The 17,468-nt window shown below is 32.3% G+C and overlaps 1 protein-coding gene across 1 annotated transcript in view; it reads left to right on the top strand.

The window, feature by feature from the left end:
• The window catches only part of CNTLN (centlein), a 427,627-nt gene that overhangs the window by 196,042 nt on the left and 214,117 nt on the right, over positions 1–17,468 (top strand). Inside the window, exons 9-10 of the mRNA XM_044677223.1 lie at positions 9,741–9,914; positions 12,037–12,162. Of these exons, the coding sequence (XP_044533158.1) occupies positions 9,741–9,914; positions 12,037–12,162 (300 nt within the window). The remainder of the gene's footprint in view (positions 1–9,740; positions 9,915–12,036; positions 12,163–17,468) is intronic.

Below are 17,468 nucleotides of genomic sequence, written 5' to 3'. Positions count from 1 at the left end.
GCACCTTGTAAAACCTTGAAAAATTGAACACTTAGTTAAGGTTATAAATTTAGAGTTTTACTATATGGATTATTTTTCCAAGAAAATTCTTGGAAGTATTTTTATCTCAGTGCTAAAAATTACTCTCCAGGAATCAAGTCAGAATTTAGTAAGACATTTAATTTCTTAATATTATCAGTTAGAATATTGGTATACTACAAGGCAGCTCTTAGCATAAACCTTTGGAAGTCCCTAAGCTACCTTTTGATAATGGTTTCTGTTGAATATAAAGAAATCTTTAGTATATTTAAATTTAGAACCAGCAAGACAGTGAATATATTTTATTTTATTTTATTTTTTTAATAATTTTTATTTTTTAGAAAAGTTATCAGTGCATATATTTTAGAATGAATTCTCATTCATTTTATTCATCTTACAGAATTGTTAACCTTTCATGTGCATGTCATGGGTTAAGTGTTTAACATGTCTTAGGTCAATTCTTGTGATAAGTAAAAATCCCCTGTCATCTTTCTGATTGGAGTATAAATCAATGTTGTTAGTTCTGGTATATTATAGATCATAGAATAAGAATTACATACAAAAGTAGGAGTTAATAAAGTGTGGAATATGATTTTTGCCTTCACTAACCTTCACCTTCACATTTTATTGTTCATGAAGTTAGACTCTACTATACAGAATTTTGTTCCTATTAATGACAATTACATAGACATCATTTTACTAAATAATTTGCACTAGTTGGTTTTGTTCTAATCACTGGGACATTCACTGTTCATAGTAAGATTTGATCTTTATGTATATAAATTAAACTTAATATTTTGAAGAACAACAATTTTCTCCCAGCTATATGCAATTTTGCAAGCTTGTTTTTAGCCTTTAAGTTCAAATAAGTGAAAAGTATACGTTATTAGTATAGATATAATTTTGAAACAAATTGTAACATATTAATTTGGTTTTATCTCTCTGCCAAGTTAACATTAATTGATACTGTAAACTGAACTTTTGTATCATAAATAATTATTGCTGAAGAAAATGTTTAAACCTAGTCTAACTTACTATGAGTCATTAGTGGAGATTTGTAGTTTTATCATGTATCACTTTTGGCTTTAACCAAAAATGCTATAATTTTTCCATTTTTAATTGAATTTATTGTTCAGTTTCCTTTGATATCAAGTACACTTTATGCATTTAGTTGGATAGAATTGAATAACATGAAATACTCTTTTTAATAATCATGGTATACTCATTCATTCCTTATAGCCTCTAACTTTGATATTTATTTACCTCTGAGATTTCATAGGATTTGGAAGCTTTCTATGATGTGGATATTTAACCTAACCTAAATTTTAATCTAACTTTAATTATTTGATTAAAATAAGAATTAAAAACATCCTAAAATTTATAGAAAAATATTATCTGGTGCATACCTGATAAAAATGATGCCCATACTAAAAATTCTTGTTACCAGTTATATCTGCTTTATATCTGTTAGTTAGTTTTAGAATATATCAATTTAATTGACCAAAAAATTGGTCAAAAAATGTGAACACAGTTTCCAAAGGAGAAATTACACACTATAAATGACAATATCAAAACGTGTTCAAGTTATTTAAATTAAGAGAAATTATAATTAAAACTACTTTGAAGGTTTTGTTTTACAGTGCAAATTAGCAAAAGTGACAAAACAACAGAAACAGTTAATGCTGGAGAGGCTGTTGGAAGACAAGTATATTACTACAACTTCTATTGAAACTTTGAATTGTGGTCCAGCCATTCTGGATATCATTTGAAAAGAATGCAAGAAAAGTGATGAAACTTTGAGTTGGTGCTCCCACTTCTGGGCTTATTTCCAAAGGAAATTAAAGAAAGGAACTATAGTCTAATATATACCCAAAGATTCTTAGCAATATTTTGTGGAAGCAAAAAAAGTATAACTAAAATGAGAACGAATTATGGCATATGAATATGAAGAAATATTATTGTTCAGTGAAACATTGATTATGAGGAATTCAGAGAAGTGTGGAAAGAACTGTATAAACTGATGAAGGGTAAAACAGGTAGAACCAAAAGAAAAAAGATATAATGATAGGAACTGAACCTGTTATATTGCCAATAAAGAGAAACGTTAATAAGGAAACTCCTTCTAGCAATACAGTTCAGCATTTCTTTACAATCTAGTCTTAGAAAGTTGTCTGGTGCATTGAGAGATTAAATTACTTATCCAAGGCCACACACCAACATATGTCAGATGTAGGATATTCTGAACTGAGGGTGGGTCTTTCTGGCTCTAAAGTGAACTCATTATGCCATGATTTCAATGGTATAATTAAATCACTATAAAGAAAGTGAATCCTAATTAAATGAAAAATCCAGAGAAGATCATGGAGAACAGATGATGAAACAAATCACCTGTTTTTTAATAAAGTAGAGGACTATTAATTAGGACAGAATATTATGACACACACTGTATGGGCTTTTGCTAAAGAGTTACTTTTCATAAAGAGAATTCATTCAAGCAATGAGTTTTGTTTTTCTTTGATATAAAAATAAAATATATCTATTAAACATTAAAAATATAATAGCTGTAAACTTAAATCATAGGATTTATAGCTGTAGAGGATATGAAGATCACCTTATCCAATCTACTTTTTTCTAAATAGAAAAGGAAACTCATTTAACATAAGAAATTGATCTTACATATTAGTCTTCTCAGTTATTATATAACTAGAGAATGTTTTATATTACTAAAAGCATATTACCCAACTACATTATTGCAATATATAGTAGGTGAATGTGTAATAGAAAATCAGTTTGAAATATTAATTTTCAATTAATTATTGGAATATTAGACAGGAAAACACTATAAGTTTCTATATTTTATGATCTGTAGATATAGAACTGAAAGGGACCTCAGAGACCACCTAGCCAAACCCCTTCTTTTTTAGAGATAAGAAAGCAGGGCCAAGGAGATCAGGTGAACCAGTTGAGTTACTCACAGTTCCGAAGGTAGTATCAGAGGTGGCCTTTGATTGCAGGTGCTCTGACTCTGAATCAAGGGTATACAATGCTGTTCTATGCCTGGTTTTCCTCAGTAACTTTAAAACTAGAATTATACTATAAGTCATTAAAGTAAAAACTTTTCTATGTAGATGATAGTGAATATGTTTTATTTCATGCATAGCCTTTAAGAAAATGAACTTTGTCTATTTTTTAAAATAATTTTTATTTTTTAGAAAAGTTATCATGGTTACATGATTCATGCTCTTACTTTCCTCTTCACCCCCTGACCACCCCCACCCCCCCACCATAGCCGATTCGCATTTCCGCTGGTTTTAATGTGTCATTGATCAAGACCTATTTCCAAATCGTTGATAGTTGCATTGGTGTGGTAGTTTCGAGTCTACATCCCCAATCACGTCCCCATCGACCCATGTGTCTAAGCAGTTGTTTTTCTTCTGTGTTTCTGCTCCCCTAGTTCTTCCTCTGAATGTGGGTAGCATCTTTTCCATAAATCCCTCAGAATTGTCTTGGGTCATTGCATTGCTGCTAGTACAGAAGTCCATTACATTCTATTGAGAAAATGAACTTTGTCTATTTTTTATCAGATTAACTTTCAGGTCATCCTTCTTTGTTATGGCTTAACATAATATGCTCATTTTCTATACTTAGGTCTGAATGCAGAGACAAAGTTTGGGTTACTTTGATAATTGGAAAGAGCTTATAGGTTTTGTTTTATTTTTGTATTCCACATATCTAGAATATAATTCTTCTCTGCCTTCTCATCCTGTTTAATTCTTCTACATATCTTCATATATTTTCCAATGGTTCAGGGAGTAGTGCCCTACCAAATGACTTTTTAAAAGCCTATTTTTTTTTCTTTTAATGTCCCAGAGGTACTAATATATCAGGTGGATTGTTCTCATTTATCTAATTCTCACTTTCACTATATAACTGATATTTCTTTTCACTTCATGCTTATCCCTTATAATAGCCTAAACCCCACAATTTTCTAGTTTTTTGTTGACCTTCAAATTGTATATTATTCTAATTTTGTGTTGTCATGTTATCCCATGATTCAGTGCCATGTGATATTAACTAGGAAAAATTATGTTAAAGAAAAGTGATTTTATATTTAGAATTTTATGGGATATTTCAAAGTACTACACTATTTCCAAAATTATCCTAAACTTTTGCTGGTTAATTCTGAGTCCTTCCGTGTCCATTTGCAGTATTTGGCCTGCCTTTGCTGCCTCAGTGCCTTTATTTTATTCCTCATGCCAGTTGGTTCTAGGCCAATGAACTCCACTTCCACCTTTGGAAATTTCTCTTGGATCCTCAAAGATCCACTCGGGTTGTCACTTGCTCTTTAATGCTTTCAGTAATTTCTGGTTTCTCCTCTCATTTGAAAATGATATCCCCCATCAAGTTTCTTTTATTTAATTAAAATTTTAAATTTAAAAAATTAAATTAAAAATTTTAAATCTTTCAGTATAAAATTAATAATGGAAGTATTTAATACACAAAGAACATTAGAAAAGATGGCATATGAAACTGAATTTATGTATAATTTTTTGTGTATTTTACATTTAACATGGTAATATTAAAATTGTTCAGGGTCTCTCCTCTTAGGAACTTACTTATCTCTCTTCCATGTATTTTTGTGTTGCCTTTGTTTCATTGTATTACTCTCACTTCCTATTCATGCTCTCTTTTCCCTGAAATAAAAGCACCTCTTATGATAAATAGGCATAGTTTAACAAATCATTACCTTTCTCTTTAAATTTCTTAGTTATCTTTTGAAATTTTTTTGCAATATTTTGTCAATATTCTGCTTTATATTGTAGTTTTGTGTAATCCTTTCTTGAAATTAATGATTGTATCTCTCTTAATCTTATTGATCTTTATAACATTTTTCTCCTTAGGATTTTGGGACATTGCTTTCTCCTGATTCTCCTATTTAACTCTAAGGCTCTGATCTGTGACTTTTTCTATTTTCAATTTGTGTACCATTTCTCTTGGTGACATCATCAAACCTGATAGATTTAATTATTATTCTTATGCAGATTCCCTAGTCTTTCTCCTGAAATCTAATTGTGGGCCAGCAACTTCTTATTGAGTATTTCAAACTGTGTGCTTCTCATGCACAGCATATTCCAGACAATTCTTTATCTTTCCTTCAAAAAACCAACTCCTATATGAATTCTTCCTTCTTCTTCCACACTACCAGGTTCATTACCTTGACATTATCCTCAATTTTCCTTACTCAATTAACTACAGTGGCATTACTATGAATTTTCCTGGAAAATAAACTAGACGTGATAAAGTTTTACAATGTCATTTGCAAATAGAAGTATTCAGAAACTTTGCTGTCAAGTAAATCTTTCATGGAGAACTTTTGCAGGACTATCATGACAAACGTCTTCATGCATAGTGCATTGGTAATGTCACTATATCTCTGAGGAGTTGGATTTGGATCCTGAATCTTTCACATACTAATGTATATAACTTTGGACAAATAAGAACTTCTTCAGGTCTCATTTTCTTCAAAAGTATACTGATGCAGTAATGGGCAAACTATGGCCTGCGGGCCAGATGTGGCCCCCTGAAATGTTCTATCTGGAAATGTTCTGTCTGGCTTCGGGACATTATTCCTAATCTGACAAATACAATAAGTAGGATACAATACAATGAAACTTTGACAGAGTTGCCTTAGAAACAGACTGACAGATGAGCATTTCCTTTCCTTTGGCCCCCTCTTTAAAAAGTTTGCCCCTCACTGGACTAGATGATCTCTATGTTTCCTTCCATCTCAAAATACCTAGATCCTATGAAAGTTTATATAGAAAATTTCCTCTAAAAATCTGCCCCTTTCCTCCTATTTTTATCAAAGTTGTTCTCAATGCTTGCTGAGATAATTAAGACATGAACTCCATAAATGGGATAATGGGAATATTAGTAGTTTCTAATCATTTTCTTGTTATTTTTTAATCAGAATTCTATTTGTGACCTTTTCCATTTTCAGGTCATATTAAGACAACAAACATTTATTGTTGTTGTTTGTTGTTGTTCAATTGTTTTCAGTCATACATGATTCTTTATAACCCCATTTGGGATTTTCTTGGCAAAGATACTGGAGTGGATTGCCATTTCTTTCTCCGACTTATTTTACAAATGAGGAAAATGAGGCAAATAGAATTAAGTGCCTTGCCCAGTGGTCATATAGCTAGTAAATCTCTGAGACCTGATTTGAATTCAGGTCTTCCAGACTGCAAGCCCAGCACTCTATCCAATGTGCCACTTAGCTGCCCAAGCATTTATTATGCTCAACCAGTATTAAAAGGAATAAAGAAATACCAGTCTTTTGTGAGATATTTTTGTCTGATTTTAAATTAGTATCATCTCTAATGTTTTATATGTACTTAGACATAATCAGCAGCTCTTCTAGTGACTTACTTTTATAAATGGTTGTTACTTTTTCATTATCATAAAGAAGAAATGGGGGAGATTCTGTTATTTTTGCTAATGGGAATCTAGAGTCCTACAAAAAAAAATAAACAACAACCTGGTAGATCTATTTGTTGTTCTCCTTATATTTTAACTACAAATTGTCTTAGAATAATTTGTCTTAGCCAGATCTCATTCCAAAATCTCTTGTTGTTTCATATTTGTCATGATTATCACATAAAAACATTTAAACTTGTTTAATCATCTTTCTTTTCAACTTTGAGATTTCTTTACTGAGGCCATTTAGAATAATATGCTGTCTAAATACACAATCCTCAGTTTTCATTTGACAATTGTGAATGATATTTAAAAAAATAAAAAACAACCATCTCTATCTCTCCAAAACTTCTTCATCAATGTTTGCATTTTCATTCTAATGTCTTAACATCTAAATCATTATTTCAGTGGATCTTTGATCTTATCAAGGTGGGTACTTGCATTGCAGACCATAATCCACTTGGACCTTTTATAAAAACCCTAACCAATGCTATGTATGGGTTCCAAGGCATAAGAGCAATTAGGACTAGGTCATGGCTTGTCTAAGGTCACACAACTAGATGTCTAAAGCCACATTTGAACCCCTGACCTCCAATCTCTAGGCCTGCCTTTCAATTCACTGAGCCAACTAGCTGCCCTCATATGCATGCCTTTTCATCTTGTGCATTTCATGTCCATATTATTCTATGAATGTCCCATGGGGAAATTTACCAATGTACTAGAGTTCTTACCTTTTTTGTGTCATGGATCCCTTTGTCATTCTGATGAAGCCTATGGACTCCTAATTAAAATAAATTTTAAACTGAATAAAAGAAAATATATGAAATTACAAAGATAATCAATTATATTGAAATATAGTCACCAAAATATTTTTTAAAAAATTCAAGGATGCCAAGTTATTGCTCCTGCCTCTTATTCAGGGGCAACTAATAGTTGCTCCTAGTTTTTTTAACAGGGACAACCAGTGTAGGATTTGGACTGCCTTGACAAGGTATTCTTTATTATTTACTTTTAATATCTGAAGAACTCATGATTATATTATATGAGTACTTCCTCTACCACTGTAGGTTGGGAAACCCTCCAGATCTTTGTAGACTTTCTTTGTGAATTGTTCCGCCTTCAAAAAATCTTTTTTCAGTGGCTACTCTATTGATGGGTCTTTTTATCCTTTGTGAGGTTAGTCTTTGGAGAACAGAATAAGAGTTCATTCTCAGCTAGTATTTAAAACTTTTACAGATTTATAGGCTCTGCCAATGATTGTCCCTTAGTAGCATAAAGTAGGGTCACATATCTAAAATATCAGTGGAGGCTTTAGTGCAGAAATTATATGTTTTTATTTTAATAAAATTGTATCTTAAAATAAAGAGAATCACTATGTAGAATGAAGGGATATACACACATTCACAGATATATTTGATATGAAAAGTTTTATTTATTTTTAAAGTTTTATGGCAAGTTTTTGTGTTACCCCAGGAAAAGTCATTCCCAATTGATTTGCTAACATAATGAACTAATAATGAACCATCACCATAATTCATAATCTCTTGGTAAGATTAAATATTAAGAGAGGGCAAGAAGGTAGAAATATTTTTAGAAATAAAATTTGGGGGGCAACTGGGTGGCTCAGTGGATTGAGAGCCAGGCCTAGACATGGGAGGTCCTTTGTTCAAATCTGGCCTCAGACACTTCCTAGCTGTGTGACCCTGGGCAAATCACTTAACCCCTGTTGCCTAGCCCTTACCACTCTTCTGCCTTGGAGCCAATACACAGTATTGACTCCAAGATGCAAGGTAAGGGTTTAAAAAAGAAAAAAAGAAAGTTTGTTATTTTGGCAAATGAGCAAATAGAGAAATATTTATAAACAGAATATGTAATAGTGGAAAATCAAAGAATTAGGAATATAAAGGTTTGTATGAGTTAAAGAGACAAGAGAAAATAATTTAGAAAAGTTAGTGGGGATAAAGTGTCAGAAGGCTTTAAATATCAAGGTATTTATAACAAAATACAAAGCAAATTAGAACTAAAGTAAGAAGTATGGTAACATTTTTGTAACAATGTAGAAAGTATAAATAATAGAAACAAGAACTAGACCTGTAATTTCATTGATAAGGAAAATTTTTAGATGAGCAATCTCCCCTTATCAATTAAAGTTGTTGCCTTTTTTTGTTGTTGATGTTCATGAATTTTAATTATCTCTGATATTTCCAGTTGAGATTGCACTAAGCATCAACAGGTTTCCTGTAAAAATTTTTTTTAAAGAGTTACATCATTAAGTTTTGCGACTTATAAGTATTTTATATGATGAAAAAATGTTCTGTGATATATTGTAGAGTTATGAGTGGCTGGCTTATATTTTCTGGATTTATATTCTTATTTTACTTGTGACTCAAGAGAATCAGATAGTAGATTACATATTTTATAGAAAATGCTTATATTTTAAATCATGTACTTGAAATGCAAGTCATTTGTTTTTTAAAAATATTTTATTTTCCCAACTACATGTAATATCAATTTTAATAAATGTTTTCTGAAATTATAAGATCCAAATTGGTCATGTTGTAAGAGAATACTCATATAAAAACCAAACCTTAAAATAAAAACAATACACATAAAATAAAATGAAAAATTATGTGTTTTGATCCTCATTCAGACTTCATAAGTTCCTTCTTTGGAAATGGATCGCATCATTTGTCATAAGTCTTTCAGAATCATCTTGAATCATTTGATAGTTGAGAATACTTAATTGTTTCACAGTTGATTATCATACTATATTGTTGTTACTATGAACAATGTTCTGATCCTACTCACTTCATTGCATCAGTTGATATAGGTTTTTTTCATTTTTTTTCTGAAACATCGTGCTCATCATTATATCTAAGTATTGTATTATTATAGTCCTATGCCACAATTCATTTAGCCATTTCCCAATTGATAAGATATTCTTTCAACTGAAATGGAAATAATTCATAAATTCTTCTTCTTTTATTAATAATAAGAACAGGCTTTCCATTTGATTTTTCCTTCCTATGTGTTTGCAAATATTTTTGATAATATTATTTAAGGAAATATTTGCTTAGACTTTAGATTAACTGAGAAATGTTGCAGTTGAAATATTAGAATTCTGTCTATTTCTTGACTGTAATAGGGTAAATAGCTTGTTACTAAGGAGAACCTTTTAAGAACTTTCTACTAATCTGAATGCTTGAATTATTCTAAAGTAATTTGGTATCTATTTTTTATAGGAATTTCAACAGCCATCACTTTCTAGTTTAGAAACCTTAATGGTGTCACAGAAATCTGAAATTGAGTTTTTACAGGAGAAGCTGAAAATAGGAAATTTTAAACTATCAGAGAATAGTTCCTCCACCAGTATTCACATAGGAAGTATCATCTCAGGAACTAGAAAAATACGTGAGGTAAAGAAGTTCTACTACTGGGTATACATGATGATTTTAGTCAAACAATTTTGCTTGGGGGAAGATCTAAAAAAAAAAACTAAAATAAATTTACTAGCTCTTATTTTAAAAACTTATTAAAATGAATTATCTTCCAAAGACTTATTAGAATAACCATCAGTTTGATGTAGAAAGTTTCACTTTGTTATGCAAAACATAATAGATTTATAAATAAATTACTTAGAAGGACAATTTTGTATACATTTAAAAAATGAATATTTATCAGGTCCCATGCAATCAAAAACTGGTATGTTTATTTTGCCTAAAAATGAACATTTATTTTGTTGATATTAAAAATCAGTAATAGATATAATGCTAATCGAGTATGACACATTCATTTCAGCTTATAATGGCTTTAGATCTCAAGCTAAAACATTAGGACTTATAAACTGTGTTTTAGAAACCAGAAGTTTCAAAATTTTTAATTTTTAATTTAGATATTATATTTTACATCTGAGATTAGTAGTGTTCAAGACTAGCTTTTGGCATATACTTACTGTAGAATCTTGGGCAAGACATTTAACCACTCAGTCTCCCAGGAAATATTAAATTATGATTTGTTGAGGAGTTGTTGACCTGTATTGATAGAAGGCAGCTAGGGAACTGCCTACACAAATCAAATCACAGGTTCTCTTTACCTCCTATATATTTATATATTTTATTTACATATACCAAAATAATTTGTATACAGTAAAATAGTGTTCATTCATTTTTCCCTTATCACAAATACACAGAAGAACCTCTATTGGAATTAATGAAGAAAATGGGAGATTTAAAGTAGTATATTATTCACATAAAAACAATCCAATGTTTGTTTTCCTTTTAAAGTCATCATTAGATGTGTTGGCATTGCCCCAAAGATGATGAGAAACCTTAATCTAATTAAAATATCAATGTAACAATATGATATTCTAAAAATGTCTTTGGGTCAGTTAATAAAACCATTTTTCTTCTTAAAATAAGGAGTTTCAAAATACTTCTCTTCAAACTTTATTACTTAATCATCTGCATATTCCTTAATCTAAATGTGTTACTCTTTTAATGATAAAATATTTTTCTAGAAAATCTGTGGGATTAAGATGTTGATTAATACAAATAATTTCTTCTTTTAGCACTTGCCAATTATTTGTTCTATAAATTGAACAAAAAATCTACAATAGCTACTTAAAATTAGAGATCTTAGGTGATATTTTATTTGCTTACTGTAAAAATCATTCAGAATTTTTAGAAAAAATGCTCATTTGGCATAACTAGAGTATTTTTTTGCCATTTTTGAGTAACATAGATAAACACATAATATTATGTATTTAAATGAAATAATTTTTAGTCCTAATGTTAGCTTGTTTGTATGTTACTGAAGTTGAAAAATACTCCTGGACACATCATTGTTCCTCACAAAAATTAAGAAAAAGATAGGGAATGTTCCGAATGGAACTTTATTTCTTTTTTTCATGAGGACATGAAGAAAGTATGAACAAGATACTGCCCAGCTTAATAGTGGTGCTTTCACATATTCCTTCTCCAGATTGCTATATGAAGCTGTACATAATATAAACACATATTCTTGTCTCTAGTTAGCCACATTATAGTTAATGACCATATGGTCATTATGGTATAAGATCTACTGTCTGTTGTATTTATATTCCTCAAGCATATTGTTCCTTCAACTTCACAGTGTGTTAAACTATTTCAAAGGGAAAAAAAATCCTTTCCCTCTTGTTTCTGGTTGTCCTATCAAGTGTAACCTTGGACCCTTATAGAGCAATTAGACCAGCCTCTATCCCCTCCTTTGTAATGAGGTTTCTTGCATTTCTGAGTCTATAACCCTTTAGTCTTCCCTAATGGGACATCATTATTCTGAAAGAAACAATGTAAATGTAAATGAATATTCTCATTAACGAGTCACAGAGAAACCTTTAGCGGTAGCACTGTGGTAATTCTGCTTGTTATTTCTCTGGTATTCCATGCAGGATTTTTTTATAATTCATTATTAGTATTCAAAATTACTTGTTCTTTAATTTTGCATGTCTTTCATAATCCAGTGTTCCAACTAGTTCAACCATGTCCTTGTTTTATTCTCGAGGAACCACCTGTGAAACGTTCAAGGTCTCTGTCCCCAAAGAGGTGTTTTAAAGACTCAGAGGATTCTAGGAAGCTTAAAGCTGCCGAACGGAAGATTGAAAATTTAGTGAAGACACTGCAGCTAAAGGTGAATGTTAAAAAAAAATCTCTTTAGTGATAACCTTGCAGAGATAAAGATATACCAAAGCAAATATACACTTTGCAAAATACTGCATTTATGTCGTCTTATGTATTTGTATTACTGGAAGAAAAGTTTAGGTACCTGCTTTCATTTTAAGAGTTCTAAGAACCATACAGTAGGGAAAATACTAGATGCTGTTACAAAAAATTAATATGAATTGTTCACATTTTGCATTATGTGAGAAGATTTTGTTGGAAAATAATTTTAATTTCTTAGATATGGGCACAGTATGCTGAGCAAAAGCAAAGATATATCATATATATGTGTATGAGCACATGTGTTCATGTGTATATATCATACTTCTTTTTGTATATGTACATACATGTAAACTGTACCAGTAGAGAAGGTGTGTGTGTGTGTACATATGCATCTAGGTCTGTGCATCTTTGTATCCCTTCTTCCTCTGTTGGTGGAGATTATAAGTCTTCTCTGCTTTTGTGGATGGGCTTTAAGAGTTGCTGTGTAGTGGGAAAATTCAGTACCCCACAGCGAACTTGATGACAAGCCTCCCATAATTAAGTTGGTACTGAAGTTGTACCATCCCTGAGGCCATATTCAAATCTTTTTCTGGCCTGGTAGAAACTGCTAGAGTTTGTCCTCCAGTGGCATGGGTTTTGAAGAGCCAATACCACCTCAAGATAAGGGGTTAGAACAAGACTTGTGGAAAGTTTAAAAAATTATATTGAAAACATGTAAAAATGAAAATCTATTGAACAAATTTATAGACTACTAGGATCATAGATTTAGAAGTCAAAGGGATCTTTGATGTCATCCAGTCCAGTTCCTTCATGTTTCAGATAAAGAAATTGAGATTATGAATTTCTTAGACTTAGTGTAAGTGTAGGGTTCAGGTCCTCTGGCTAAATACTGTACTTTTGCTGTTACATCAGTTTACATATGCTATTACAGAAGGATCATAAATCCTTATGGTTTGGTTTCTTTATGATAAAGCTGTAAAGATAATTATTTAAACAGAAATTGAAGCAAATATAATTCTTTTTTTGCCATTATAGACTCTTCATTTGTGTTAAACATGTATTATTTAAAATCAGCACATTTTTGTTTTCTTAGAATTAAGCAATATCCCTACTACTAGGGAGATTGAGACTAAATCAATTGAATCTTTGCACTAAATTCATCACCAATATATTAGGCCAACTGGGAACTGGGAGCTGCCAGCCCACTGAAGGAAGTGGGAACCAGCCCAGGTCAGAAATGAAGCAATCAGGGGCAGCTGGGTAGCTCAGTGGATTGAGAGCCACACCTAGAGACGGGAGGTCCTATGTTCAAATCTGGCCTCAGATACTTCCTCACTGTGTGACCCTGGGCAACTTAAATCCCATTGCCCACCCTTACTACTCTTCTGCCTTGTACACAGTATTGACTCCAAGACAGAAAGTAAGGGTTTAAAAAAAAAAAGAAATGAAGTAATCAAAGTTTTTGATCACCAAAATGGGATCATGTTGGTAAGTGGCCACTGCATTCTCAGCCTGGGTAAAATAGAGACCTAGTTTGTTTTTCATTAAAAAAAAAAAAGAAAGGAGTGAAAACAAAATTAGGTATAATCTTTGAGACATTCTTCTTTGAAACATTCCTTAAGATATACTTGCTGAATTTCCTTTCTTTATCAGAAATGATTACTCATAAATCTTGATCTCATTTTTTAACACTATATTTGGACCAATTTTGGAAAGGAGATAGGTCTTTAGTTCAGGGAAATTAAGTGCCAGCTTTTTTTCCCTTCTCTATTATGCCTGTAGTCCAGAACCCAGTGGCCTATTGAATATTTGAACATTAAGCAATTTTTAATGAAATTATGTAGGGGCATTTGCTACTACAGAAGATTCAAATCCATCCTTTTCAGAATTAATATATTTGCTGAGATGAAAAATATTTTATTTGTACTTAATTGATATTATTTCAGAAACATGCAGTTGTGGTATAGAATGCCTACATATTACAATATCAATTAATAATTAAGTATTACTTTGTTGTGAACAGCCTGTATGTAATACTAGTTAAATAACCGTTTATATTAATTTAGAATGAATCTAAACATTCTACAAGGACATGACTTTAAGTATATAACTCTATTTAGGTTGTAGACAGTGCATGATAGCAGTAGGTTTCCTGCCAAAGAAAATTTTTTAATATCTCTGTTTTTTTATTTATGTGTATATCTTCTTGAGACTTGGAAGAATTTAATAAAGTAGTCATTTTTCCTTTTTCTGGGAGTTTGTAAATAACCGCCTTTACCCCTAAAGTGTGGAAGTGATTAATATTCACATTGCCCTTCAGGAAATCTGAGCTCCCACTATTTATTCTGTCCTGATGGGTTCAAATCTGGCCTCAGACACTTCCTAGCTGAGTGATCCTGGGCAAGTCACTTAACCCCCCATTGCCTAGCCTATACCACTCTTCTGCCTTAGAACCAATACACAGTATTGATTCTAAGATAGAAGATGTAAGGGGGAAAAGGGGTTTTTCGGTTCAATATATTAAAAGGTGGTCGCCAGGGGAAATCTCCCCAATTTAGGAATAACCTCAAATCAAAATTGACTTTATGGAAGTTTATTTACAATTGAGAAGAGAGAGAGGAAATAAGAATCTAACACAATAGGTAAATTACTAAGATCCTCTAATTAATCCAGGTAGATCTAATTAACCCTCAGCCAAGAGTCAAAGGGCCAGAGGCCAGGAGGTGAATGAAGCAAAGCTTCATTCACAGAGTCTATTAAAAGAAGTTCCTTAAGAGAAGTTCAGGAAGATTCAGTCAGTCTTTAAACTCACCAAGGTTTTAGCATTCCAGCCAGCATTCCTCCATGGACCAGAAAAGCTCCTTCATCAGCCACGCTCTTCACCAGCAACTCCCAGCTGACTGAGGACCTTCTCCTTTTTAAAGGGGTCACTTATGCATCACTTCCTGTGCCTCCCTCCTAATTTTCTTGTCCAATCATAATAGACTCTTCTCATAGTACTACCTAGGGGGCAGTCAGTTGATTCTGATTTTTCACCCACTCTAGCACACGTGGGTTACAGACCTCCCAGAATTAGAGGTGCTCTCACCTTTGGTGATTAAATCTAAAGATGGACAGTGCAGACTTAATCTAATTATCACAAAGGTAAGGATTATTTTAATGGAAATCTAGTTTCTTTCTCACCTACTTCTGCATCCCTCTTTGGGAAAAAGAAAAGAATAAAATACAAATTTCTTGTAACAAATATACATGATTAAGAAATAAAAAATGTTCTCAATGACTGTAAACAAATATAGATAACATAGGTATTTGAATGTATGTTCTGTATCTCTAAATCCATTAATTTCTTTAATAGATAATATGTTTCATCATTATCCTTCAGAATCATTAGTGGCCATTTTATTGTTACAGAGTCTTCACTATATGAGTCATAATTGTCATCTTGGTTCTACTCATTTCATTATTCATTAGTTTATAGTTCCCCAAAATTTTCATATTTAAATTTTTGATATTATATAATTTGTAATATTGATATTATAGTGTAAATTATTTTTATGCTTAAAAAGTCTTTAGTTATTTCTGTAGAAATGATAAGATGACAGAAAATTGTATTTGTATGTTGAGATCAAATGGAAAATTGAGGATGACACTAAAGTTATGAGCCTGTGTGACTGAGAGGATGGTAGTACACTCAAGGGTAATAGGGAAGTTATGAAGAAAGGAAGGCTTAAATTTTTTTTTTTAAAAAAAACTCTTACCTTCCGTACCTTCCGTCTTAGGAACAATACTGTGTATTGGTTCCGAGACAGAAGAGTGGTAAGGGCAAGGAATTAAGTGACTTTACCAGGGTCATACATCTAAGAAGTGTCTGAGACCAGATTTAAACCCAGAACCTCCCATCTCTGGGCCTGACTCTCTATCCACTGAGCCCTCCCAGCTACCCCCAGAAAGAAGGGTTTTAAGGGAAAATGATGAGTTTTATTTTGGAATTTTTCAGTTTCTGATGCATACAGGACATCTAATTTGAAATGTGTGGTAGCTGATGTGAGACTGTAAGTCAGGAGAAAATAAGTTAGAAATGTATAAATATATGGGGCTCATCTGCATAGAGATGCTAATTAGAATCATGTAAATTGATTAAGAACCTTCACAGAGATAATAGAGAGGGAGAAGAGACCAGGAGAGACTCATAGGGAACAACCATAGTTAATGGATATGACCTAGAGACAAAGCAGAAGAGACTAAGATTTATCAGTATGTAGAGGAGGAAAAACAGGAGGGAACATCACCAAGAAAACCTAATAGAAAAGACTATCAAGGAGAAGAGGGTGAACAAGTGTCAAAGACTTCAGAGAATTCAAGAGTGATAAGAATTGAAAAAAGATCACTTGATTTTAGAGAGCGTAATTTTAGTTAAATGATAAGTACCAAAAATAAACTGCAGAAGGTTTATAGGGGCAGTGAAAAGAGAGAAAGTGGGGCACCAATTACAGATAGCTTTTTCAAGATTAGCCATTAGAAAGGGGGAAGAGATATACAATGATAGCTAACCAAGTGAAGGTTTTTTAAATGGTTCAGAGACATAGCCTTGTTTGTAGAGAACAGGAAAGCAGTCAATAGATGGGGAGGGATTGAAGATTAATGCGACAGTAGAGTTTTGGTATTCCCTGTCACCAAAATAGCTTTCTATGATGTTTCTTTTTTTGTTATTTGCTCATCTTCCAGCCTTTTTATTTTTTTTTAATTTAAAAAAATTGTTAAACATGAATCATGTAACCATGGAAAAATATTCTAAATCAATTAATTAAATAAAAATGTTCAATAAAAAATTGTTAAAGTTAAGCTCTGTAATTGTGGAGAAGAGAGTACTGTTCTAAGCTTCAGGTTCTCTGTGCACCTGCCTTCAGAAGTAGCTCTGGAGATCTGTCTATTTTCAGTTCTTCCAAGACAGTATGATGTGTGTAATACTCTGGTCTGTGGGTAACCACAAGCACTCTTTTCTACTGGAACTGTGACCAGGGTCCCCTAATCCCCTGTGGCTGCAAGTGTTGGTGTATGCTAATGCTCCTCCTCACCCTGTGGCCCCAGCCCAGGAATGTGTCCCGAATCTGTGAACGAGCAATATGACAAGAGTCTTGCACCTAGAATCCACAAAGGGATACATATAATCTCCTTCTGGGCAGTTATATGACACCCCCCATCTTTGACCAAGAGCTCCAGAAGCCTTTGCTGCTGATTCAATTGCCCCCAAGATTTTTGCACTGGTGGGGCCTG

Source organism: Gracilinanus agilis, chromosome 1 (assembly GCF_016433145.1).
Source record: "Gracilinanus agilis isolate LMUSP501 chromosome 1, AgileGrace, whole genome shotgun sequence".
In the NCBI taxonomy this organism is placed as follows: Eukaryota; Metazoa; Chordata; class Mammalia; order Didelphimorphia; family Didelphidae; genus Gracilinanus; species Gracilinanus agilis.
Note: the sequence above shows the minus strand (reverse complement) of the source record. Positions and strands in the feature narration are given on the sequence as shown.